Source organism: Ptychodera flava, chromosome 17 (assembly GCF_041260155.1).
Source record: "Ptychodera flava strain L36383 chromosome 17, AS_Pfla_20210202, whole genome shotgun sequence".
NCBI classification, from domain to species: domain Eukaryota; kingdom Metazoa; phylum Hemichordata; class Enteropneusta; family Ptychoderidae; genus Ptychodera; species Ptychodera flava.
In genome coordinates this window covers 17,147,772-17,173,172 of record NC_091944.1, presented here as the reverse complement: position 1 = coordinate 17,173,172, position 25,401 = coordinate 17,147,772, and the positions used below count along the sequence as shown (strand labels likewise).

The 25,401-nt window shown below is 40.4% G+C and overlaps 1 protein-coding gene across 1 annotated transcript in view; it reads right to left on the bottom strand.

The window, feature by feature from the left end:
• The window catches only part of LOC139116638 (mucin-2-like), a 104,138-nt gene that overhangs the window by 56,959 nt on the left and 21,778 nt on the right, over positions 1-25,401 (bottom strand). Inside the window, 2 exon segments of the mRNA XM_070679234.1 lie at positions 24,258-24,451; positions 24,993-25,184. Of these exon segments, the coding sequence (XP_070535335.1) occupies positions 24,258-24,451; positions 24,993-25,184 (386 nt within the window).

The window sequence follows — 25,401 nt, the reverse complement described above, 5'->3', positions numbered from 1 at the left end:
TTGCCTGGGTATTGGCCATGGCCATCCGACCCACAATATCACATGCAAAACCCACAGTAAGTGAGGCTACCCACGATTCCCGTTGATTTGTTCACTCAGACATATTTTGCTAACGGCTTTTTCAATTTTAATAGTTTCTTAACAATTTTTAACTCACAATCTAAGTTCAGGATTATTTGTTAAAATTATGTTCCAAAATTATTGATCATGTTTACAATTCAAGAGTAAATTGAATGAGAAGTCGATGTTTGGAGGTGCTAAAAATTGCACACTTGTCAAGATAAAGTTATCAGCAACTAAATGGTCTCATCATACCACCTGTCAGACATGCAAATGTCCTTTGTTATGAACATTAAAAAAAATCAATACCCTTTCTTTTGCCAACATAGATGCAACTCATTCCCTTAGTTTCCTTGAAAATAGTGTGTATGGCTGTCAAAAATCTATGTCGACAAAATTATAAAATTACTATCTCCTCCGCGGAAAAGGGGTTGATCTTCTCATTATTCACAATGAGAAATCAAAAAATTATGATTATCAAAACTATGTTGCCAGCATTTTGAAATATGGACCGAGTTGTTCTGTGTACAGAAGAAATTTGCTTCAGTTCAGTGAGTGATCTCCGTGTGTACAGATCATAGAGAACTGTGGGTAGCCTCACTTACTGTGAAACCTTGAGCTACAGCACTGCACTTATGCCATACCCACAGTATACATGTATTTATGAATATATGTCTGTGTATGATAATGAATAGTTTGCAGAAATTTGTAATGCTTCTGATATAAAAAAAATGTGTGAGTTTGTAACGAAATTTCACGCATAGGCTAGTGTGGTCTTTTTACTGATTCTACAGAGCACACTATACTACAAGTTCTGCATGTTCTGGTTGATTTGATGGGCACACAACAGCGCCCCCAGAAGTCTGGTATCCGCTGTTCCACAGCAACAGTTTTAATTGAGTTGATCATACTCTTTTTAGGGTCTATGAGTTCTCATCAACAAAAACACGATTGGAACTAATCAACTCTTTATATTTTTCAAATTTCTAAAAAAGTGTTAGGTGCCATATAGCTGAATGTTGCAATATTGCTAATTACTCATAAAAAAACAAGTGCATTGCTTAAAGGGAAAAAAAGCAGATGAGCTTACATTTGCAGATTAAACCGGCATTAGTTCACTATCCAATTATCCCAAATTAGTTCCAATCGTGTATGAAAAATTAATGAAGGCGTACAGTTAATGGAAGAAATTAAATACGTATCAAGAAAAGTAATGCGCTGAATTTTTAAGAAGAAAATTCAATCTGTAAAAATATCCGTTTTAATAGAATGGACACTTATCTTAGAAAATAACCAGTAGTTACATGTACGATGTACTTTGTCAGGCTTTATGACACTTACATAAATCAAGTGCGAAACCAACATTGTTTTGCCAACTATGCGTATGTTTATTTTTGATAGGAATAGTGCGAGATCTGGCATGCATCAGCAAGGAAGAAAGGCAAACAAATTAACCTCAAATACTAATATTTACTTTGATTGAAATTGATAGACAATGATCGGTATGAATCAATAAACGTTGGCAGCGGTCACATCGTACTGGCCACCTAAGTCACGTGACGCCAATGACGTAGCAAGGTGTGGTAGCGTGACCATATTCAGTAGCAGGGTGACTGTTGAAGGTTTCAGTCTGGTCATCGACCGAACTTTGCGCGTTTTCGAACAGTCTTGCCCTTTGCAAATCCGTAGACACAAAGCCTTTACACAAAGCTTTTACCGGAACAAGCTTTCAAACTACACAATACTACTTGTAAATACCTCGACATTTTCCAGTAAAATTGTCTGCCACTCATCCACGTCTTTCAAGAATTTCGTTGGGAAATAGCAGAGATGAGTTACCTGAGAGATATTTTAATACGTACATTAGTTCAAACAGAAAGGCGGTGGTCCGAATCATTGAATTGTAAGTGTTGTCACGTGATGTTACATCATCGGCAACGCAGATTACTTTTGGTACTGTTTCAGTGTTTGCCGAAAGAGTTTGCAAAATGTGGGACTGCAGTGTGCGTTTTGATGTTGTTTACTGCAGATGTTGAGTCAAGAAACTAAATTACGTTATACGAAGAGTAAATTTTATGTTTTATTGAAGAACCAGTAACATCGTAGAAACAGTTCCCATTTGATTTCCTAATTTTGGACAACCGAGAGTTACATCATCAATTTTCATGTCATACAATACCATGTATCTTCGTACTCAGCGCGTCTTTAGCCAGATAAATTTTTAAAGGTTTTAGCCTGAGTAACAATCCCTTCTCTTGGAAATGAAAAATCGGACGCATTGTGACTCGAGTCGTAGAAGGTTGCTGTTTTCTATGAAATGCTTTTGAAGTGCCATGGCGTTTCTAGTGCTTTGTAACTATAGATTTTCTAACAGCTTTCGTTGTAAATCATAGCTGTATTATTGTTGAGTAAAACATACTCATTGTATTGCACGCATTGCAACGATATTCCTAACAATGGCATCATCTTACGAAGTCGTGCTTTCTGGGTTAGAAAGACACACAGACCTTCACTTCACTCCCCAAGACACAGATTTCATCTACTCTTCCATTCCGAGGACAAAGCTCCAAGTTCGGGAACTGCCCCGGGTTGAGCCATGATCAACGGTTCCTCCAGCTGACATGTCGGGACTATGCTTTGATCTTTTACATATACATCGTCTCTTCGTCGCGTGTTTAAAAATCACGTTACCACAAGCGAACGGACATTACCCTCTAGTTTTGAGATGTGACGTAAGATTCTCGTGGTATAAAGTCCACGTTCACCTGTACAGGTCAATCACCGTAGAGTGCATTGTACCACAGGACATCGACATCGTCTTGTCGACGCATACAGCATGGAACACCCTACTGCTTGACTAACTCGACAAATGCTTTCCTAGAGGTGGCCTTTTCAATTACCCTGTCCTCTAACAAGTCAACCTTTATTTTAAAAACAAGATTAACCCTTCTTTTTAAAATATAGTAAACCTTTTTGTCAAAATTCAATCTATTTCCGGACACAGATATTTCCACCTCAATTTGCATTCTTGCTAAGGTCTTCTTTCAACACATTGCAGCGAAGTACTGGGGCCAACAAAAAAGTTGACACAGCTCGTGTAAAACTGTTGGCCCATTAAAAAACGTTATTGTTTATTAGATGATCATGAACGTCTCATCAGTTCTTAGAGTATTTGTCAAGTAAACCTCTTCATGCAACAGGTAAAACTGCACCTAGCAGGTAAAAATACGATTTATGCAGTTTTCTGCTCTCACAGAGTTCAAAACTTTGATTTGAGAGTTACACAGATACAAGTAAACCTGCTCTAAGTCTGTGGGTATATTAGATATCAAAACAGAATAATTTAACGACTAAACTTCAGCAGACTCTCGCAATATAGTAGGCTCTTGTTGGGTGAACGCCCTTGGCCAGCCAGTACCTCAGCTGCCGAGAAAAGCCAGGCGACTGAGCGCCAGTCTAAGATACACGGTTAGATACCCGTAACTCCTGGCTATCGATGGCGTTCACTAATCCCAATCATGGCTAAACCTTGCGCTGCGGTTTTTTAATAACGCAGACAAAGATTATATCCAGACAATGGAGAAAACAAGAACGCAATCTTCCCTCTTAGTCTATCTGTACCGCTGAACCCCTCCCCAGGGCGCACGATATGCGATAGGGCTAATATCAGACGAAGAAGCGAAGTTTGTGACAGGCGTTATGGTAGCTGAGAGAGAAATGAACCATTCATAAAAAAGATAAAACACTTCCAACCTGGTTGAGGAGAACCTTGACAAACTTTCTATAGTGCGATGTGTTACCCATTACAAAATAGGATCAAGGTGTGATGTGAGGTCGAAAACTCCAGGTGAGAGAGATGGCTGCCTCTCCCGACGCCCCAGGCCGCACGGTAGGGCCGAGGGTGCTGGCATTTGCCTGGTATTCTTGGGCCTGTTGTGCGTCGGTCCCTCCTCTTGACCGTCACCATAGATCATGGAAAAGGCTCGGAAAAGGTCTCTGTGGGAACTCACTTCCGAACCAAATTTCAAATGCACCGACGAAGTACTAGTGCTGTTAGCTTTACGAAGAGCTAGAAAAAAATCCTTACAAGTTAGCGGTGTTAGTTGAATGAAAACAGTGAGAATAGACATTCCCGCGCGCAGTTTCTTCGACACAAAATGCTTTACACTCACAGTATATAGTATATTCTGGACAAAGAATAAGCTGTCAAGTATACGATAATAAGTTTCCCACTACCAGTTTTGTACAACGCCGTTGGATACAGGTGTGACCTGAACAGTCAAAGCGCTGTGTGACGAACTCAAGAATTTTCCGTTCAATGGTAGGGTTTGGTAGATAGGGTCGCAAGTTTAAGTTTACATTCTGGCAAAATACTGATGTCAAAAATATATGCTTCCCACCAAATGTTGAGTTAAAAGTTAGACTTAGGTTTAAAAGATGGGAGCTGCAAAGTCTACATTTTCTCAACATTTCCTGGGTCAAACGTCTGTACATATGAGGCAAACAATTCGGTTCACAACCTCCGTAGCCAATATGTGTAAACTTTCTCTAAAATATGGGATGAATCTGGACTTTTGGCGGGATATAGAGTTATATATCATTACTGCATCCGCCCTGAATTTGAAAATAAACTTTCCATCTATCGACATTATTGCCGTCACCTGAATAGTTATAGTTTAGTTTAGTGATATAGTTTCCGTTAACCTATAAGTATACCGTCTATCACGACTATATAGATTCTTCTTGAGTTCACAGTAGCATCGCATTCAAAACATACTATGCGCATATAAGAACATTTATGTACAGATAGGTGATATGGGCAGTACCTTACCACTTGACAGAATACACGCTTGTCATGTACACCATTGTGTCCACACACACACACATAGGTGTGCCCTGTCATTGTCAGTTGTTAACCTACTGTCTAAATATGTTTTTGTACAAACACTTTATTCAACAAGGCTTTTGTTCATGCTGTTCTACGATATAAACAGAAAGGAATACAACAGTAGACGTGTCGTGTGATTGTGATGATATTGTATCTTTCGCTGATAATTACATAGTCGAGGAAAAATACTCCGGAATGTTTAATCGTGAATATCTCCTGGGAAGTAAATAAGTCCCTTGGAGTTCACCTGGTTAATCTCAAACATGATACTCTTGTCAGACATTAGGCCAAAGAGTCTAGCGTCGTCATCTTTTGTTTGTGCTTTTTGGTTTGATGTTTTTATTGCGTTCGTTTCAAAATATAGATAAAGTGAAGTACAAAAGCCTTAGGGCAAAACAAAATGTAAACTCCATTACACATTATTTTTGTGAGAGACTAAGAATGAGAAACACACCTCTTTTTGGCCACTAGAAGGGGCCGAATGTTTAACCCCAGCCCCTTATTTTGCGGACCAGACCTCGAACCTGCACATGCATTGCCCTTGAAGCATGCTAATAACAGCCAGCTGTGAACCAAAGTTCAAATGACCAGCCCCTAACACACTTGCCAGGCATCAATATCGAGAAAGTGCAAATCTTTCCGCGTTTCTTGTAGTTTCACTAGTCGGGCCTCAAATCCTGTGGCTAGACTCCAAGCTCGCGACTCCCCAGAATTCAAAATGGTCAGTCCCTAATACATCTGTCAGACATTACAATCACATGTAATCATGTACGACAAGAATTCAGACGTGACATCCGAAATCGTAACTAGCTTCGCCGGCAAGACGTTGAACCCCTTGATAAGTATTTTCTATTTGCATTGCCCCGGTGCGATTAGCTGCGGTCAAAGACTCCAGCGGCTGTTTGATAGAAATGTCAATTTCGCCGGTCGTGGCGCATTTCCAGTTTCATATAGTGTTCGATTTCGAGGTCTGGTAATCTATAGTTATTTCCCCCTCAATGTGTTATGATACTGAACTCACGTTGACTTATTTTTAGTATTCAAACATCAAAATGCCGAGTCTTCCTTCAACTGGTTAGATAACTTTTCCATGAAAAAAACACAGAATCATAATATTATGGAAATAATCAAATCTATTCTTATGTCAAGTACCGGTGATATTCTTGTATCCTTGATTTTATGATTGCGTATCGCTTGATGAAGACGATATCTAGACTGCTGTGGAAATTTGCATGCAACGTTCTGTACAACTTTTTTGAATGATTTAATGCATCTAATATCAGATTTATTATCCCTATGAAATTATAAAAATCAATATACAGTCAATGCTAAAACAGTCTGCAACCAAGGTATAATAACCGTGACTCTTTCTGCAGGAATACAAAAAGCAGCGTGTATCAGCGACACGGTCATATATTCTGTGTTCCATTTCCATAATATGAATAGAAATAAGCAAGCACTAACAACGGTAACAGGTCGTAGCTATGATGGACTCCAGGGCGTATGTCGGGATGACAAGCATGGTCCTTATGTGACGTCCAAGAGGTCAGTGGAAGAGTTAAAATTGGTACCCCCTGTCGATTCTTTCCAATCCCAGGTTATCGACTACAAAATGTTCGCCCCACATTCGATGCAGCCACAGGCCGTTATGTGCGTATACTGGTACAAAGTTGTGGTGTTGTCGGCGCAAATCATCGGGACAAGCCGCGTTTCTGTCGCCATCGCGGAGCAGCAGGAACAATCGCTGACCGTTTCTTGCGCATCGTACGACCAGTAGGACCGCGAGGAACATCTTCCGTCACATTCGGTCATTTCCACTGGATCTTGGCTTACACAGCCATCTATGACGATATGTTCGTTCGTAACTGGTACGGCCACGCACTTTCCAGCTTCTGCAATATATGTATATAAAACATTTTAGTTTTTCCACGGGAATATCTTAGATTTTCACTAGAACCTTATCGTTTGGGGCCATGTAAAGTATTTTTTCGCGAAAAATTTCAGCAGTCAAACTGAATAAGCACAAAATAATTTTCATACATTAGAATGCCCTTCCAAACCAGTAACATCAACAGTTAGTTGTCAAATTAAGGTGCTATGCACCTCGGAAGTGAAAGACCTAAAAGGATACAGTCGTCGGAACTGCACTCAAAGGTTGTATGGGACCCATACGACCAATGTAAACTCTGCATCCAAGGTACGATGGTGATTGATGAAAGTTAAAACATGTCTGTCATAATCTATATCGTATAATTTAAATGTTGCAGCTATGATGATGAGGTGCATCTAGATATCGTACACGAGATACATTGTTTATTAACAAGAAACTCGCACAGGCAGAGTTCCGACGACTGTTTCTTTTTACTTCAAATTTTTGCTCAAATTTTCCTAAATGAAACTTTCAGCCAGCCTCTTACCGAATCAACGATGAAAATCGGGGGTCACTGTGCAAACTGTGGAACTGGCGAAACAAATTACCCAACATATTGCGATATTTGAAATTCAAAATGGCCGCCATCCTTGTTTTAACTCTATGGGAAAATTAAATTTTGGATTTTCTAAAAACTAAGCCAGTGAAAGTTTTTCTTTCTCCAAGAGCTTTAAAGGGACAAAGTCGGCCATTTTTTCATGAATTTCGTTTGATACGAGATACTATTTATATTGCTTGACATGTTGAAAGATACTGAATGAATGGGTGACCATGCATATATTCGACTTCGGTTTTAGACAAATTAAATGAAACCATTTTCGCGATGGTTTCATGTATCGTGTTTAAAACCTGGGTCGAATATATGCATGGTCACCCATTCATTTAGTATCTTTCAACATGTCAAACAATATAAATACTATCTCGTATCAAACAAAATTCATGATAAATTGGCCGACTTTGTCCCTTTAAATGAACCCCCATAAGTGGTAGATCATAAAACAATTGTAGAAATTTGATAGTCCGAATATCTGTCCCCGAGGTGCGTTCTACCTTAATGGATCTGAGAGGAAAAATCGGCAAATTACTCTGTATTGCAGTGTAAAAACTGCACTTCCCACAGTTTGTGGATTTTTTAATGTCCGAAGTGAATGCATTAAAGTGTTAAATGTCAGCATAATATGATTTATAGTACACGTACGCGCATTTACTTTGTTGGTTCACGTTTCGTGTGTGTAGTTTTTGCTGAGTCACCACTGTCAATGACACTATGTTAAAAGGGGAAATGAAAGATAGTCCTCGACTCGTTCAACTGCCCCAGAGTGAAGCATAAATACCCTTCAAACGAAGTTAAGGTTAGTTCTCTTACTTCGCCAAATTTTAAGGATAAACGATCTCGGGAAATTAACCTTGAAAAGCGAAATAAGCATCAACAGGTGTTGTATCAATGGTGAGGCAGAGAGCTGAAGTGGTGAGCGAAACCCATGAATTTGACGAATACAGGAACATGGCAAATACAGAAAGCGCCAAGCGACCTGTGAACTACTCGCGGAAGCCATGAAAATATGTGAAACGCTAGTGAATATGCTGCCAGTAAGGAAGGTGAGCATTTTCATTTTGAAGAGCCATCTATGAGAGTAATTACTGGAACCTTCACTGAACTGCCACTTGGCTTCGATGGGTAGCGTATAGCTGCCGCTATGATTTACTGTGTTTTGACGAGTCGAACGATGCTGTTGATATGAAAACTGGTAATATTTTTGACATAAATGAAAGCTATGCAGGTTGAGTCTAGGGCCTTTGTACGTAAATCTTTTTATCCTATACAGTGGGAGTCTTAAAAGTTTTAAAAAGAGGTTAAACACAAACCTGGTACACATTCATATTCGTCGCAGCATTCTTTGGTTACTTTCCTCGGTGTACTGCCTGGCGGGCACGTTGGGGGTTCCAACACCGGACACTCAGTCGGACAGCCTGTAGAATCATAACGTCACCTTTTCAGTCATCAAATTGAAGATTTTTTATTGCGAATAAATCGATTAAATCTAAAACAGTCACATGTATTTACGCAAGCAAAATAGATTCTCAAATATTCATTACTCACGTGGCTCGCAAAGAAAATAGAAGGGGCAGCAGTCACCATCATTTTCGTAGAATGGTTGTGTCGCATATCCTGGCGGACAGGTTGGAGCCGGTGGACAGCTGCACACTGCAGTATAAATCGAACAGTTTGAATGAGTGAACAACTTTTATCACCTTGTTGTATATTAGTGTCTCAAATGTACCTTAAGAATTAAAGGACCTGATTCTTTCAATTAAAGCTGTTCTATGAACATTAAGAGAAAGCAAGTCGCAGGACGGCGCACTCTATGTGAGGACCAAAGTTCACCAGTGAGGGCGTTCTGAGAAAGGGTTAACCACTTTCCGCAACTTGACCAAAATGTGTTGATTTTCGGCAATTTTTGTTGAGAGAAGAAGACAAAGGAGGTATGGAAGTAGACCTAAGTTTTCTAAAGTGAAAGCATCTAAGCGTTCTGTGCGGCGGAAGAGTTAATTCGATTGTCTGATGACGGGTCAAGTGTTGCAGTGGCGAGTAAGGCGGGTATCCGATAGTGCTGCCACTGCCTGGAGTGCACAGTAGTGAACGAGTTTTGACAGTTCTTTGAACCCAAGTCGTTTAGTACATGAAGTAAGCATCAGTAAAAGAAAGACTGAATGAGAAACTAAAAAAGTCAAGATACATTTTTAATTTCCGTTTGGTGTAATGTTGGAGAGTCTGAAGACAAAATTGTGTCGGGAGTTGATTTTACTATTAAGATGACTTTAGCCTAAATTCGCGCTTGATGTGATGTACGTTTGTTCTCAATATAGTGTGATGGAAACTGTCTATTTTATTATCTTTATGCACTACTTTTCAAATGTTTGCTGTGATCTTTCCTTGCAGATACGATTTATGGGCTGCGCCAATTAATATTTGGCCTTGCGTACGTCAGGTCAGTTTCGTAAGTAGTGTACTGTTTCGTTTGAAGTAATCTAGTCATAGCACCATGTCTCCCGTCACTTTTTGACCAATAGGAGTAGGGATTAGGTGTCACTTAGCAACGCAGCCTCGCCTTCGCATGTGCCAGGGAAAAAAGTTAGACTTTGGGCTATAGTTTTCGAGGTCGGGCGTCTCGCCGACTATTGTTCGACAATGCAATGATGACTTTTCAGTAGACATCACCTCTGTCCAGTGTTTTATTTCATTCTCCGATATTTCATTCGGGACATCCGTTGCATCAAGTATGGGCTGGATTTTCCCCGTCGGTTTTGCGCAACCATGATAGCAGAATCAGTCAGTATGAAGTCGCTAACAGTCTTGCCCGCTTGGATACGAATCGAATCGGTTTTTCGCTGCGGACCTGACAGCCACTGACGAAACACAAACTCAGCGGCAGCAGTACTGCCTGAGCGAATGAACTGTGTCTACAGAAAATCGGACAAATTCTGCCCTTTTTACGCCAGCGTCCATTGCCGTATGTCCTGGTCCTTGCCATTCACGTAAGTTTTACGGTTTTCATCACAAGAAAGATGATACCAATGTAATATTATTGCCATTCTTGTTCGTGTTGTTTCTGAAAGTTTGTGGAAAGGAATATTTTTGCATGTAAGTCACATTACTGTGGTCTCCTTTGCGATCAGCCCCGTACCAAGAGAGGACTTGAAAATATTTTCCACTTTAGAGCCTAGAGTCTTGCTTCAGAGGGTATTATTACCAACATGTTGAATGGGAGTTAGTGATGGATCGATAGATCTTAAGTGAAGTGAGATGCCGGCACACTATTTTTCACCTTCCGAAATATTAACAATATTTTGTGACATTTCATGGCATGCTTTCTTACTAAAATAATGCCATCCTCTCGAAGTCGACTGTCATCAAACCATTCATGCAAACAAAGCAATCCCGCATTTATTATGAATTTTTATACTGCAGATTTTCCCCCATTATTTACCATTACAGCAAAAGAGTTTAATATAACCGTGAACCCTCAGAGAAGAACATGTATCTAGAGATTTCGCACCGAACAATCAGCTATTCAATTATTTAGTTAGGACTTTGCTCAATTTTCCACGTATCATGCACATGTATCATCTTCTAAAATATCGTGGGTGTGATGACGTTTCTTCAGAACGTAGACACAGGCAAACATTGCGACTGCATGCACCCGAAAACTTACCTGACGGTTGTGTGGTCTTTTCTTGTTCGGCGGTGGTTGCCTCTTGTGTCAAGTGGGGTGTAGTTTCTGGTGGTACCTGTGACGTTGTTATTTCTGGTGGTGCCTGTGACGACGTTATTTCTGGTGGCGCCTGACTGGTTGTTCCTTCTGGTGGTGCCTGTGATGTAGTCACTTCTGGTGGTGCTTGTGACGTTGTCACTTCTGGTGGTGCTTGTGACGTTGTTACTTCTGGTGGTACCTGTGATGTAGTTACTTCTGGTGGTGACTGTGACGTAGTCACTTTTGATGGTGCCTGTGACGTAGTCACTTCTGGTGGTGCCTGTGACGTAGTTACTTCTGGTGGTGACTGTGACGTTGTTACTTCTGGTGGTGCCTGTGACGTAGTTACTTCTGGTGGTGCTTGTGACGTAGTTATTTCTGGTGGTGTCTGACTGGTGGTTCTTCCCGTTGATGGTACTGTTGTGGGCATTTCTAGAAAATAATTACATATGTCAAAAAACATTTTCATTGATTTCATTGGCAGTGGAAAACGATACGTCGAGGAGACATTTTGAACATTTAACGCCCTATTAGCTGTACGTGTCTTTTTTTGCATTTTACTTCACAATCAATACCATCAAATCTTCGGAGGGATGTTTTGAATTCCCACTACAAGGCCATACTGTCTTTAAAATGTCATTTTCTCTCTCCTTGATGTTGAATTGGTTTAATTATATACAGGCGTGCACATGTATATTTGTGGCGGCCACATTTGAGTTGCAATTTGAAAATCATTCAGTTGTTAAAATCCTCGAAAATTATTTAGTCGTTAAAATCAAAAGTTGTGCGTTGGTCGTCAACGTTTGTGAATAATGTTCTGTAGTCACACTTCAGTAGTTAATTTCTCATAGTAAGTTGCATTTGATTTCAAACCATCTTACTGAGAAAAGATGTAAAAGGATACAGCTAGTGGGGCTTTAAGTGAGCCAGAAAAGACATATATTCATTGATTTCATAGGCAACTGAAGGCGATACTTACGTGGCTGGCAAATGAAATAGTAAGGACAGCAATGGTCTCCATTCTCATAGACTGGTCGTTCTACATAACTAGGTGGACAGCTTGGAGCGGGTGGACAGCTACACTCTGTTGTACAGATATTTAACAGCTTCAGTCAAAGCCCGAATATTCACACGTACTACTTAAACCTGGGGTTCATGTTCAATATTTCGTTCTGTAGTTCAATCCTGACTCAACACAAATATATTCTGAAAGGTGCCGATTATTTCTCAACTTCATAAAAAAGTAGCTTTATAATGGGCTTCATTACAAAATGACATTTTACCTATCAATAACGGAATACAAAAGACAAACACCATGAAAATGGTAAATGGGAAACCTGCCTGGAATTAGTGCGAGGACAAATTATTGGGGACAGCGGCGTGAAATTACTTGTGTTTTGTCAAGATATCAAAGAAATAACTGCTATATGTAATCTTCTGCAAAGGGCAGAAAATGTATCGGCCTCTCATGCACACGCAAGATGACCTTGACTCCGGTGATGACAATGATTAAGAGAAGAACGTGAACTTTTTACCAACGAAAACGGAATTTTCATGGCAAAGCTTAAGTCTATTGACTTAAAGCATCAGAACAATGATCCGTGGATTAACAACTGTCGTGTTGAGTAAAGAGATTTTGCTAGTTGTTTTTAATTTGCAGAAATTGTTTTTACGTTTATCTACTAAAGTAGTAAAAGTTAAACAGGAAGGGAGACCGTGATGGTATCGGTGAAATTTAAGAGTACTGGACTGTGAAAAAGTACAATGTATTGGTTAAACCACAGCCAATCCATATGGATGGACTGTAGTTTAGACTGTCTCACGTTTGTTTCCATCTCGTATATGTATATGACACAAATGTGACATCATCACCAACACATCCTGATTAATGAAATTAAACTACTGGCACAATATGTGCCATTCCATCCTCAATACTGAAAAAAGGGGTGAGAAAAAAAAGGGGTGAAATTACTGCGGATTTTAGACACTCCATGCCTAATACACACTCACCTGGCGGTTTGGGGGTTTCTTCTCGTTTGGCAGTGGTCGCTTCTTGTGTTACTTTGGGAGTGGTTGTCATTTCTGGTGCTTGTGACGTTGTTACTTCCGGTGGTGCCTGTGACGTTGTTACTTCTGGTGGTGCCTGTGACGTTGTTACTTCTGGTGGTGCCTGTGACGTTGTTACTTCTGGTGGTGCCTGTGACGTTGTTACTTCTGGTGGTGCCTGTGACGTAGTCACTTCTGGTGGTGACTGTGACGTTGTCACCTCTGGTGGTGCCTGTGACGTTGTCACTTCTGGTGGTGCCTGTGACGTTGTCACTTCTGGTGGTAACTGTGATGTTGTTACCTCTGGTGGTGCTAGTGACGTAGTCACCTCTGGTGGTGCCTGTGACGGTGTCACTTCTGGTGGTGTCTGTGACGTAGTCACTTCTGGTGGTGCCTGCGACGTAGTCACTTCTGGTGATGACTGTGACGTTGTTACCTCTGGTGGTGACTGTGACGTTGTTACTTCTGGTGGTGTTTGACTGATGGTTGTTCCTGGTAAAGGTCCTGTTGCGGGCATATCGAATACACATTAAATACACGTTAAAATACACATTGATCAACGGATATTTCATTGATTACAAATTGCGATATCCCAGAAAACTTTCGATTATGACATTCACTCATAGGCAGTTGTTCTTTATTGTAATTGTACCGAAAGACTGTGTCATCACCTACCTGGTACACATTCATACTGGTCACAGCATTCTGACGGTTCTGTGATCAGCGTAGTGCCGGGTGGGCATGTCGGTGGCTCCGGACATACTGGCGGACATCCTGTTAAAACAGGTAATTCAAAACGATGAGTACATTACTCTTTTTTAAGACAATTTAGACGTTTTTATGTGACCAATCAATGATATTTCGTTCGATCAGCAGTAGTATATGATACTCACGTGGCTCACAAATGAAATAGAAGGGACAGCAATCGTCTCCATTCTCATAGATAGGTCGTTCTACGTAGCCAGGCGGACAGGTTGGAGCTGGTGGACAACTGCATTCTGTGATAGTAATAGTAGAATTAAATAGCTTTCTGTCACCACGAAAGGACTAACTTGGCTTGGCTTTTTTCTTTGTTAAGTCATGCGAAGTTGAAGTAATGCTACTTATTGCATAATGACATACATTTGCCCTTTTTATGCGATGTAAATACTAGTATATGGCATTTCCGCTAAAAGTGTAGATTTACAAGGATTTCAAAGTTCAAAGTATTGTCATTTCGAATACTGTTGGACGGTTAAACGAGTTCCTTGAAATTTTACACAACATACAGCTTCAGTTGCCGTACTTTGTCTTCTTGTTTTCCCTGCCTCCATCCTGCACTTGAAAGTTCAAAGCTGTCATTGGCGAATTTATGTCACAGCAGGCTTACGACAATGGTGCAGATACGATGATCTAACATGTACTTTCTATCGAATGTCAGTCTCAACTCATTCTGAACTAGTAGTATCATAGAAATATAATGAATTTTATTAATGCCTTTCATAGGCCCTGGTTACCTTTTAAAATTCTGCTCACAAATTTATTAGTTTTTAATTATCTGGATTAATGTCTGTCCATGTCCTCACTAGCAAGTTGGTGATTTCTGTTCAAAGACGCCATTTCATCTCTAGCATTTGAAAGTATCTCAGTGAAAAGATATTGTTTCTTGGGAATATATCTTGGTACGAGGACAAAGTCTGCCGAACAATGTTTTATACTCCCCAATAGCTTATTAAATGCCTAATACATATCAAGGAATCATTACCAGATTGTACTCGATATTAATTTGTTTCCAACCATTCTGTCAATAATGTGCAATGAAACAGTAACAATGCCTTGAAGGGCTTAGCACTACGAATATCGCAAAACGGAATTATATTGAGCTGTTCAAAATTAGCCGATCAGAAGCGGCGATTCGAAGAAAACGGTTAATCAGTACTATCTTGTCTAACGGAAAAACTCGTATAAACATATTTTGATCTTCATCAGTACTTCATAGAGATAGGCGAGGCGTGATTATGCGAATATATCTCAAATCATAGCACTGGAAAGTCGCTAGTCACCTTTTATTTACATCTTGATGCTAGCAAAGTACATCATACGACATTTGATGTTTCAAGACCTGCCTCGATTGACAACACCTGCAAACGGGTTAATTGTCCGATAGCGTCGGCAACTACCCGGCCGTGAGGCTCTCCCCGCGTACAGGCACGCAGACTCCCCGCGTACAGGCACGCAGACTCACCTGGCGGTTTGGTTGTTCGTTCTTGTTCGGCGGTTGTTGTCTCCTGTGTCACGTGAGGCGTGGTCAGTTCTGGGGGTGTTTTGGGCAGTTTTGTTTCCCCTGGTGGTACTCCAAGCGTAGTCGTTTCTATCGGTGGAGTATAAGCGCCGGTCCCTGGCTTTTCTGGATGTGTTGTTGCCGCTGGTTCTGTCGGTTGAGTATAAGCGATAGTCCCTGGCCTTTCTGGATGTGTTGTTGCCCCTGGTTATGAGTAATTATTATAAAGGAAACACATAGACTGAACCATCAGTGCGTAAGGGGATCAATTACACAGGAAACAATGGATACTAGGAAATCTTAAGACCATATTTTGTTTAACTACAAAGTTGAAATTGTACGGCTACCCATATCAGAAGTCAGAGCCGTTGCTATTTGTCTGCTGTTCTATTGAATTCGAAATCATAATAGACGCTGCTTTGGCCACTTGTAAAATTGATGTGAAAGTCTGTTGTATCCACCGTGATTGGTACAACAAAGCTCGTTTGTCAGAAATGGCGCATCGAACAGGCTTCGGGACAGTGAGTACAGTCTCCAACCTTCTTGTGATCACATTATGAAATCATGTTGACAAATTTCCCTGAATGTAGTTCAAGTGCACTCGGTTGCAAAGTGAATACTTCACGTTTTAAAAATATTTACATGACTGGAGTAAACACAATCGTGAAAATATAATGCGCCAGTCAATGTAAACCCCCACCCACCCCACCTCGGGGTTTAGTGGGGGATTTGGAAATTAGTCCTGTGAAATCTGCCAAATGCCCCACCCCTGGGGCAAGACAATCTGGAAAATCCCCACCTAAACCAAGTAAATCCCCCACATATGGGGGTGGGGAATTTGTAAATTCCTACACACAACCACTCTTCGGAATTTTCATGTCGTAACAACCTGCATCAATATAAAAAGTTCATGATCAAGTTTAGAACAATCTTATCATTTAAAACAGGGTTTTGTGACATTTATGCTGTTCACAAATGTCTATCACAATCAACACAAATAGATCCAGGAAAATAACATACTTTTCGCATTTGTTTTTCAGCCACTTATACAGTGAGCCAGATAAAAGTGTTGAGGTGTCACTGTCACGTAATTCACCTATTTTGGAGCAAGAATTTACAATATTTTTCAGTCTAGTTTGCTTGTATGTTCTCAGGCATAAACATATTTCAGGCTAGAACAAATGATTTAATTAGATCAAAACACCAGATGTATCACACAAGACATGTCGCCTCAATAAACTTATTGAAGCAGATGAACAAGATACATGATGTCCAATCTCACAAGTGCAGCCTTTTTGTCTTCTCGCTCTCATGTTACAAGCACAATGACACATTCTACATCAGTCATGCACTGATTTAAAACAAGCAAGGGAATGAAAATTCACAATGGTCCGTGTTTATTCATCAAAAAACACGGCAGAAAGATATTTGTGTAAAACTCAACAGAACAGATGATCAGAATGATCACACTGATGAAACAGAACTGTTCCCTAGCTATATGGGTCATCATGAATAAATTTGATAATACATTTAGCGGACATAAAAGGGAATCCCGTCGTGACCGAACATGTTTTCCAAATACACGAGCAATTTAAAGGGACAAAGTCGGCCATTTTTCATGAATTTTGTTTGATGTGAGATACTTTATATTGTTAGACATGTCGAAAGATACCGAATGAATGGCTGACCATGCTTATATTCGACCCCAGTTTTAGACATGATACATGCAAACCATCACAAAAATGAATTCATAGTCATGACCATTAATTCGTTTTCGTGATTGTTTTATTTAATTTGTATAAAACCGGGGTCAAATATATGTATGGTCACTCATTCACTCAGTATCTTTCGACATGTCAAACAAATAAGTAGTATCTCGCATCAAACAAAATTCACGAAAAATGGCTGACTTTGTCCCTTTAAGTTTTATCAAAAATAGAGTTGACCCGGAGGTCTTTTTAGTGTCACGCACACGTGGAAAAATGTGGGAAATTTTGCGTATGGTATGTTCAATTTTCAAAAAATAAGAATACATGGCGGATGAAAATCATTTATTTGGTTATCGATATTTCAGCCATCAATCACAAATATACTGTCATACACACCTCTGAATATTGCTGCATCGCGTTCATCAATAGCCTGTCGAAATGCTGCTTACTGGCCCACATGGCCTTGACAGCCACCTTCCGGCATGTTACCGCTCTGAACAACAACATACCATTACCAGGGCCTGAAAATTTCTGGGTTTTTTCCCACTGGTCCCAGGAGGTTTTTTGGGGTTTTTTTTTCACTGGTCCCCAAGGTAAAATCCAATGGTCCTCAAAAATTTGCATAACAATACAAGAATGATTCATTTCTCATACTCATGTTATATATGCATTTCTATCAGATTTGCTTTGGATTTACATACAGCATAAACTGCCAATCTTTGTAATACAGACACACTGCATAAACATTTACTTGGTAGTTTGCTCAAGTTCTTGTACACACACTTGACATGTTTTTTTTTTTACTATTGCTATAAAGTTCACTTCATTTTTATAATTGCCCAGCGGTTGATTCTTTTCCATTTAAATTGTAAAAAATAGGTTGAAAACACCAAATATCTGAGAGGAACTTCTTTTTCCTTTGATAGCAATAGCAAATTGCCATAACGCTGTTTTGACAAGCTAGGCGGTTCTTGTTAAGGTCAACTACAATCGAGCTAGGGGGTCTTGACTATATAAGGAATTCAGCATATTGACCTTCTGAATTCAGAAGCATGAAGCTTGCTTGCAACGGACGATCGGAAAGTTGTAATCAGACTCCTTCCAGAGAATTTTACTGAAAAATAATACTTTGATAGACAGAGATATAATATTTTCACACAATTTTGGGGTTACTGATATTTTTAGCTGAAGCTATGGTCTGGTTTTTACCACATTAAATTTTACATGTTAAATGAGTACATGGCCCGTCATTTGATTTTTGCAGTGCCGTGGCTAGTGGAAGCACATCGCCTGGCTCATATCATGAATCGCAAGCTGTAATAGAGTAACTGATTTTCCCTTAGAGTTTACGTTGTGATGAAAGATATAGACTAATTTTAAATGTTTGATTGACTTAAAGACCCAATATTATTGTAATTTTGTAGGTAGAAGACGTAGTCTCTTCAATGGGCTCTTGGTTTTAGTGTAACCATGGAGCCATATGGTGTAACTGGCTTTAGTGCGTCTCTGCTACCTCCATGGTTGCAGTAACTTCGGTATTTTTGGGGGTCGTACTTTCTAATTTTTCGTCAAAAGACACTAAAACACAATCTGGGAAAAACACTGGAAATTCCCTTGCAAAATAAATTGGCTCCCGTTTGTACTGGTCTGCGGACCATTTAGAGGTAATTTGTACTGGTTCAGGATAAAAAATCACTGGTCCGGGACCTCGGATCAGGGTAACTTTCAGGCCCTGCATACGTGCGCATGCGTAGTTATTTACGAATATCTTCTTGGCCTGTTCGTCAAAGGAATAGGGGGTCAAAACGAGGCAATTGCCCCACCCCCTCGGGCACAGTTTCATGGCACACACGGTCTAATCCCCCACATTTTTCCCGTATCGCCCGAGGTGGGGGGGGGGGTTTACATTGACTGGCGCATAACACTCTATGAGCATAGTGGCATGACAACACCTGCAAACGGGTTAATTGTCCGATAGCGTCGGCAACTACCCAACCGTGAGGCTCTCCCCGCGGACGGTGATTACTACGGCGCCGCCGCACACTGAATATCAGCAAAACTTTTGTTTTTTCTTGTCATCATCGTAGCTACTTACTAAAGTGGCCTATATGTAAATATCATGACTATAAGTTCATAGACAATTCCCCTGTCATACATGTCGGAAATGAATTGCAGCTTTTGCTTATAGTCAAGTAGAAAAGATGTGAACACTAGCTTTCTAGTGTATATATTTTCTAAATGTGATGAAACTATTATTACCTTGTAAAAACATTTCGTTTTCTTGACAAACATTGGCATCGAACTACTCGAGTCAACAGCTGCGAATCAAATTCTAATAAGTTGTCATTTTGTTTCACAGATCAATGTACGGGTACAGATCGTGAGTTTCCACCGTTCGTTTGTATGTATGTAGTCGAACCAAAAATTAAAATGAAAAAAAGTGCCAAAAAAGTTGCAGCTACATGCACTTACCGGTGGTTTGCCTCTGAGACGCTGTTGTGGCTCCCATTGTTGAAGTTGGGTTGACACAGATTGGTATCGGGCAACAACCACTGTCATCCCATCTTAGCTCTTGATCGTCAGGACATCCTGCCGATATCGTTGGACAAGTGGGGCATGTGCTCTGCGTTGTACCAGGTGACGGTGTTTCACTCTCTGTTGAAGTCGCTGGTTTTTCCACGGTAGTTGCTTCAGGTGTCGCCATAGTGCTTTCTATGGGTGTGGCTGTCGCGGTGGTTACTGCTTCAGGCGTAGTGGCTGCGGTGCTTGCTACTTCAGTCATGGGAGTCGTGGTGGCAGCGGTACTGGCCACTTCTGGCGTTGTAGTACTAGCTATTTCAGCTGTGGTGGCGGCAATGGTACTCGTCACCTCGGGTGTAGTAATGGCCGCTTCCGATGTGATGGCAGCAGTGCTGTATACTTCTTGAGTTGTCGAAGCGGTAGTCGTGACTTCGGCAGCTGGGGTTGTGCCTGCCACTGTCGTCTCCGGAGCGACGGGTGTCGTAGTCGCTATTGGTCTTTCGGTAGTCGACGGGGTCTGTGTTGTGGGACCTGTTGGGGCAATCGTTGTCGGGCATTCCGCCACACATTTCTCACCGTCCCATTTGAAGTCGTCTGGACATGCGCAGCCTTCCACACAAGTATCCTCACATTCGTTGTTCTCATCCCGTCTGTCAGTGTGTTCACACGAATACTCACAGAGAGGTATACAAGGCTTGTACTCCCAACAATCTCCAGTACATTGAATAGCTGCGATAGAAGTCAAAATTTCCAAAATGACTCATTAATTTTCAGTAGTTTTCATGCTCATAAGCCGAGATTGTTTATCAGTCATAAGATATTTAAGAGTGCATGGATACAAGTCCGAAAAACTATGCGCTGTCGGCGGATCTGAGACAGAATGACTCCTTACAAAGACTACGTACAAAAATCGTTTACGAAATTTACTTACGACAAAGTTCCTGCGACCGCCACTTGATTGGCACGCCGTGGCGGTTGCATTCGTGGGCGTAGGCGGCGATGGCGGTGCAGAGACACTCACAGTCACCGCCCATGTCACAACCACAGGCGTCGTATTCGCAATCCTCAAGGTAAGGCTCAAAGGGAACTTCCGCGTGGCAAGGCTGGAAAAGCTCCGACTTCAAGACGCTGCACTGTTTCTTAGCCCAGGTTCTGCGGTGGGGGTTCATCTCGCATGGATTCAGTATGACAGGTGCGTCGGAACAGTAGTCGTGAACCTATTAGGAAACACCGTGAAGATATCATCGACGTAGTGATGAAAATACAGACTAAGGCCAAAAAAAATTTTCTGGTCCTTGACATTTAGCGATAGTGATGTGACGATGCGATTTTCTTTTTTTATTTTTATTTTTCTTTCTTTCTTTCTTTCTTTATTCCTGAAAATGCTGGTTTGGCACTATTGATGCAGCAGTTATTGTCTTTTATCACTGGCTGCATAATACTTCCGTTTTCTTTTTAGCATTTTTGAACATGCAAACTGAGATATCTAGGATAGCTGTACTGATGTGTATATAGCCAAAAAACAAGAAAGACACGAAGCGCAGGTTCTGAAATTGACGCACGCGATACCAAAACTAATCTTTTTTTTGGCCTAATCGGTTGTCATCATCCGATTTGAGCAGTCTTCGTGACAATGTCTAGTTGTGACCGCTTTGGAATATGAAAGGATTTAAACAAGTGTCATGACACATGATACAATACTTTATTTGTCACAATGCATTACTTGTTTCTCCATGTGCCACGTGAAGTTCAATGATGAAATCTAGTCTCTGTCATTTCAGCAAAATTGGCTCTGTATTTTCATTCCTCGATAACCTCTTCAGTCCTTTAAAAAATCATTGTTCCTTCATTTGTGAAACGCATATTTTATTTTATTTTCCAACATTTTCAGACTTTGACTTGTTTAATTTAGACACACTTAAAAGGTCCTTAAAATCCCTAAAACTCGATGACTAGTCCAGCATTTGGGTCTTACCTTCCAGCTGTTACCAAACATGTCAGGATCTACATAGGAAAACCCACCACTGGGTCCAAGGAAATCGTCATTCTGATTTCCATTGAAGTTGCCACACAGACCTTCAACCTGTAAGACCGTGAACTCCGTGAGAAATTGTACACCTCAATTAAGGTAGTACACGTCTCCAAATTGAAAGAAATAAACATTCGTTCAAACTTTAAAGCATTCCCTTTCAAAATTAGAAATAACAATCAGGGGTCACCGTGCAAAAATTGGTACTAGAGAAACAAATTAGCCAATATTCACCGACGCTTGAAATTCAAATAGGCCGCCATCCCTGGCTTAACTTGATTGGGGAAAAGTAAAATTTAGAGTTTAGAATTGTTAGAGTTTGAGAGTACGAATATTTGTTCCGATACGCATTCTAATTTTAATTTAAGTGGCCAAAAAACTAAATATCAGTATGATAATTGATAAGATGTGCAGGTGTTGATCCTGTCGCATTTGTGGAAGGTGATGCAGTGGACGACTAAAACTCCTCCGTTGAAAGATCGAGGCGGTGCGTTGGCCACGTGTGAGATGTAAGTGATACACGACCATGTGAATACCAAAGCGATGCTTGCACCGTTACATTATACAGCAGCTGATATTAGATAAATCGCCTCGTCTCGTACGTTCGCATCGCAAATGGTTTAAATCACTGTTTGATCCAGCCTACTATACGAAAAATAGCTTAACTATTGGTGAAAACGAACGGTAAACATGCATTTAGACATGCATCTTTTATCTACTCTGGACACAAACTCCCCAATTACGATTGTAGGAGTTGGACTGTCCGACATCGTCGCCAACAGTGATAAAAGTATTTTGATTTCACTTGAGTCAAAACTTAAAGTCATTACCACACTAAGTACAAACTGCCTTTTGGCTTGTAAGGGACTGGTCAGTTTCTTCAGCCTGGGGGGGGGCGGTGGATTCATGGGGGGGTCACCCTGTTTTTGACTTTGGTGATAGGGGGGGTCACCATGTTTTTGAAATGCCCAATAGGGGGGGTCAGTGTGTTTTTGAATTTTGACACAGGCTCATCATTGCCTAAAATGCTAGTGTCAGCCACAAAATTCATCATTCAGTTGTATTTTTCGGCGCGCCCTTCGGGCGCGTAACTTTAATAATCAGTCATATTTTTCAGCACGCCCAACTTAACATATCAAGCATACATACATCAGAGATATCTGTATGTTCAATATTTTTCAGCGTGCTCTTCAAGCTCATTACTTTAATATATCATACATCTTTCAGCATGCCCTTCAGGTGCATGACTTTAATATACAAGGCATATAATCAGAGATATCAGGATGTTTCATATTTTTTGGCGCGCCCTTCGGGCGCCATACTTTCAGAGATATCTTGATGTTTGCTAAGTGAAAGTGTACCATTATGAAATCTGCATTTCATATGAAAAGGATGACAAATTCCTGATACTTTTCTGTTCTCTCTGTGAGAATTCAGTATGAGAAAGCAACATGCACAATATTTCACAATATATATTTGATACAGTGACTTATTTTAGAGATAGAAAAATGACAAGATATCTTTCCTTCTCATTGATGCAATTATTTTCCTTTGTTTCATAGGTTTTCTGTAGAAAGATGCTTTTTTATGAACAAAATAACAGTTAAAAAAGGCAGTTTTTGTCATTATTAGCTGTGCTTTTATGGTTTCAATGTTACACAAGAAAAGGTCCTCTCAGACACTGTACACATCAGATTTGGCTAAAAATGCTCTCTATGGCTCCTCAGTAGATTTAATTGGATGGTTGGCAAGTCTTAACACCCATCAAAGTTTTTGATTCACTGCTTTTTCCTCTTTGATATTAATGATTGACATCCATTTCTGTACAACAGTTCAGGACATCTGGTTAAGCAGAGAAAGTGTGAAATACATTCACAGCTCATTCAAAATACAGCTCATTCAAAATGTACTGTATTTAAACTTTAAGATTGACACTTTGAAATTCCTATCTTACAACTGACATGTCAACAATTTCACTAAAACATAGAATGACTATTTAAAATATAAATATATGTAAAATGTAAAATATAATATATATATATATATATATATATATATATATATATATAATATATATATATATATATAATTTATGTCCATCTTTTGTTTTACCTTTGTCGCGCCCGGGGGGGGGGGGTCACCCTGTTTTAGAAATTTTGAATAGGGGGGGTCACCCTGTTTTCAAAATTTGGAATAGGGGGGGTCAGCCACTTTTTGACGTCGGCAAAAAATAATCCACCGGCCCCCCCCCCCCCCAGGCCGAAGAAACTGACCAGTCCCTAAGTAAAGTAGTTGTTAGCGAACAAAAATTGGCAAAAGCTAGATGCTGGAAGTATTTCTGAGATTCCACTGAAAGCGTGTGTGGACTGTCTTGGATGTTATCAAGATCAAGCAGAGTCACTTTCAGGGGAAAGGCTATAGACATACGTGAGTATTTCGCGGTAAATATTTTGACGAATTGAATACATTTACGATGGCGAAAGCTGAATATTTAGACACACATATGCTACCAAATCATTCTAGGCGTTTTCCACGCGACCACAACTGACAAAAATGTCTTACCAGATTCTGATGTGAATGATCCAAACGGATGTAAAATCGAGTTCCGCGATCCCATTGCAAAGTCACGCCGATCGCAGTGTGAACAAATGTGTACAGGCCAATGTCACTGATAAGAAAGACATCTTCCGATCCCGGCTGGACGATTGGCTCGCTCCCCCTGATGAGGTGAATAATGTGTGTGTTGTTGCCACTACCTGTAAACAAATACAAGACGCGCATGTGTGAACTCAAGCTGTTGTTAGGCTTGAAATAGTTATGGGATGAACAAGCAAGAGGCAAGATTACATGTACGCATTATGACCACTTCTTCCTGTGATCTAATCGTTCACCGCCTACTGAGTTGTGTGAGTATTTTTTGTCGTAATACTTTGATGAGCTTCACGCGATGATGAGGCGTTATTGAAGACACTGTCTACTGCTTATTGCAGTTTCTGCTCCTTGTGCTGGAGCGACAGTCTGTTTCAAAAATCGTCCTGAACAACTGGATTTGTCGCCGGATTTGTTAGGGAAATCAAGACTTTGGGTTTACATTTATGACAGGATAATGAATCGAACAGGTGCGCTGGTCGTCGGGAAGTTTGTTTGACGTTTCAGAGACCAGGGACACGACTCAAAAAAGGGAACGTTTGAGGTCTAGGATAGAGGTAGGGCCCTCTTTGGAAAAGCTGTTGTAGTTCGATCGCTCTACTTAGTCCAATTCGGGACTATATTTTGGTTTCCGCATTCTTGACTCACCTATCGTGAAAGTAATTGACTTTGAACATGTGACAGCGCTGGTGCCACACGGAATGTTCTCAGCAATGACAGCGAATTTTTGGGCGTTGTTGTCTTGACTACGGGATACATAATATGCACACTCTCCCTGGAATTCGTACTCCTTGCCGTCGTATGTCTCGAAGTGAGGGTCTCCAAATACGCTGCACTGACCTAAAATATGAGACAGAATGGAATTTTATGGAACCCACTGTGTGTAAGAGAAAGAAAAGTTGATTTCAAACAAAAAACATGTTAACTTGCAATATTTGTTTCATTTGCCTTAGACGATTCCAATTTTTTTCGAGTTTGAAAATGTACCACAAACTCAAAAGATCTCAAACATATTTACTTCACGCGTCTTATACTGATGACATTGATTTTATCAAAA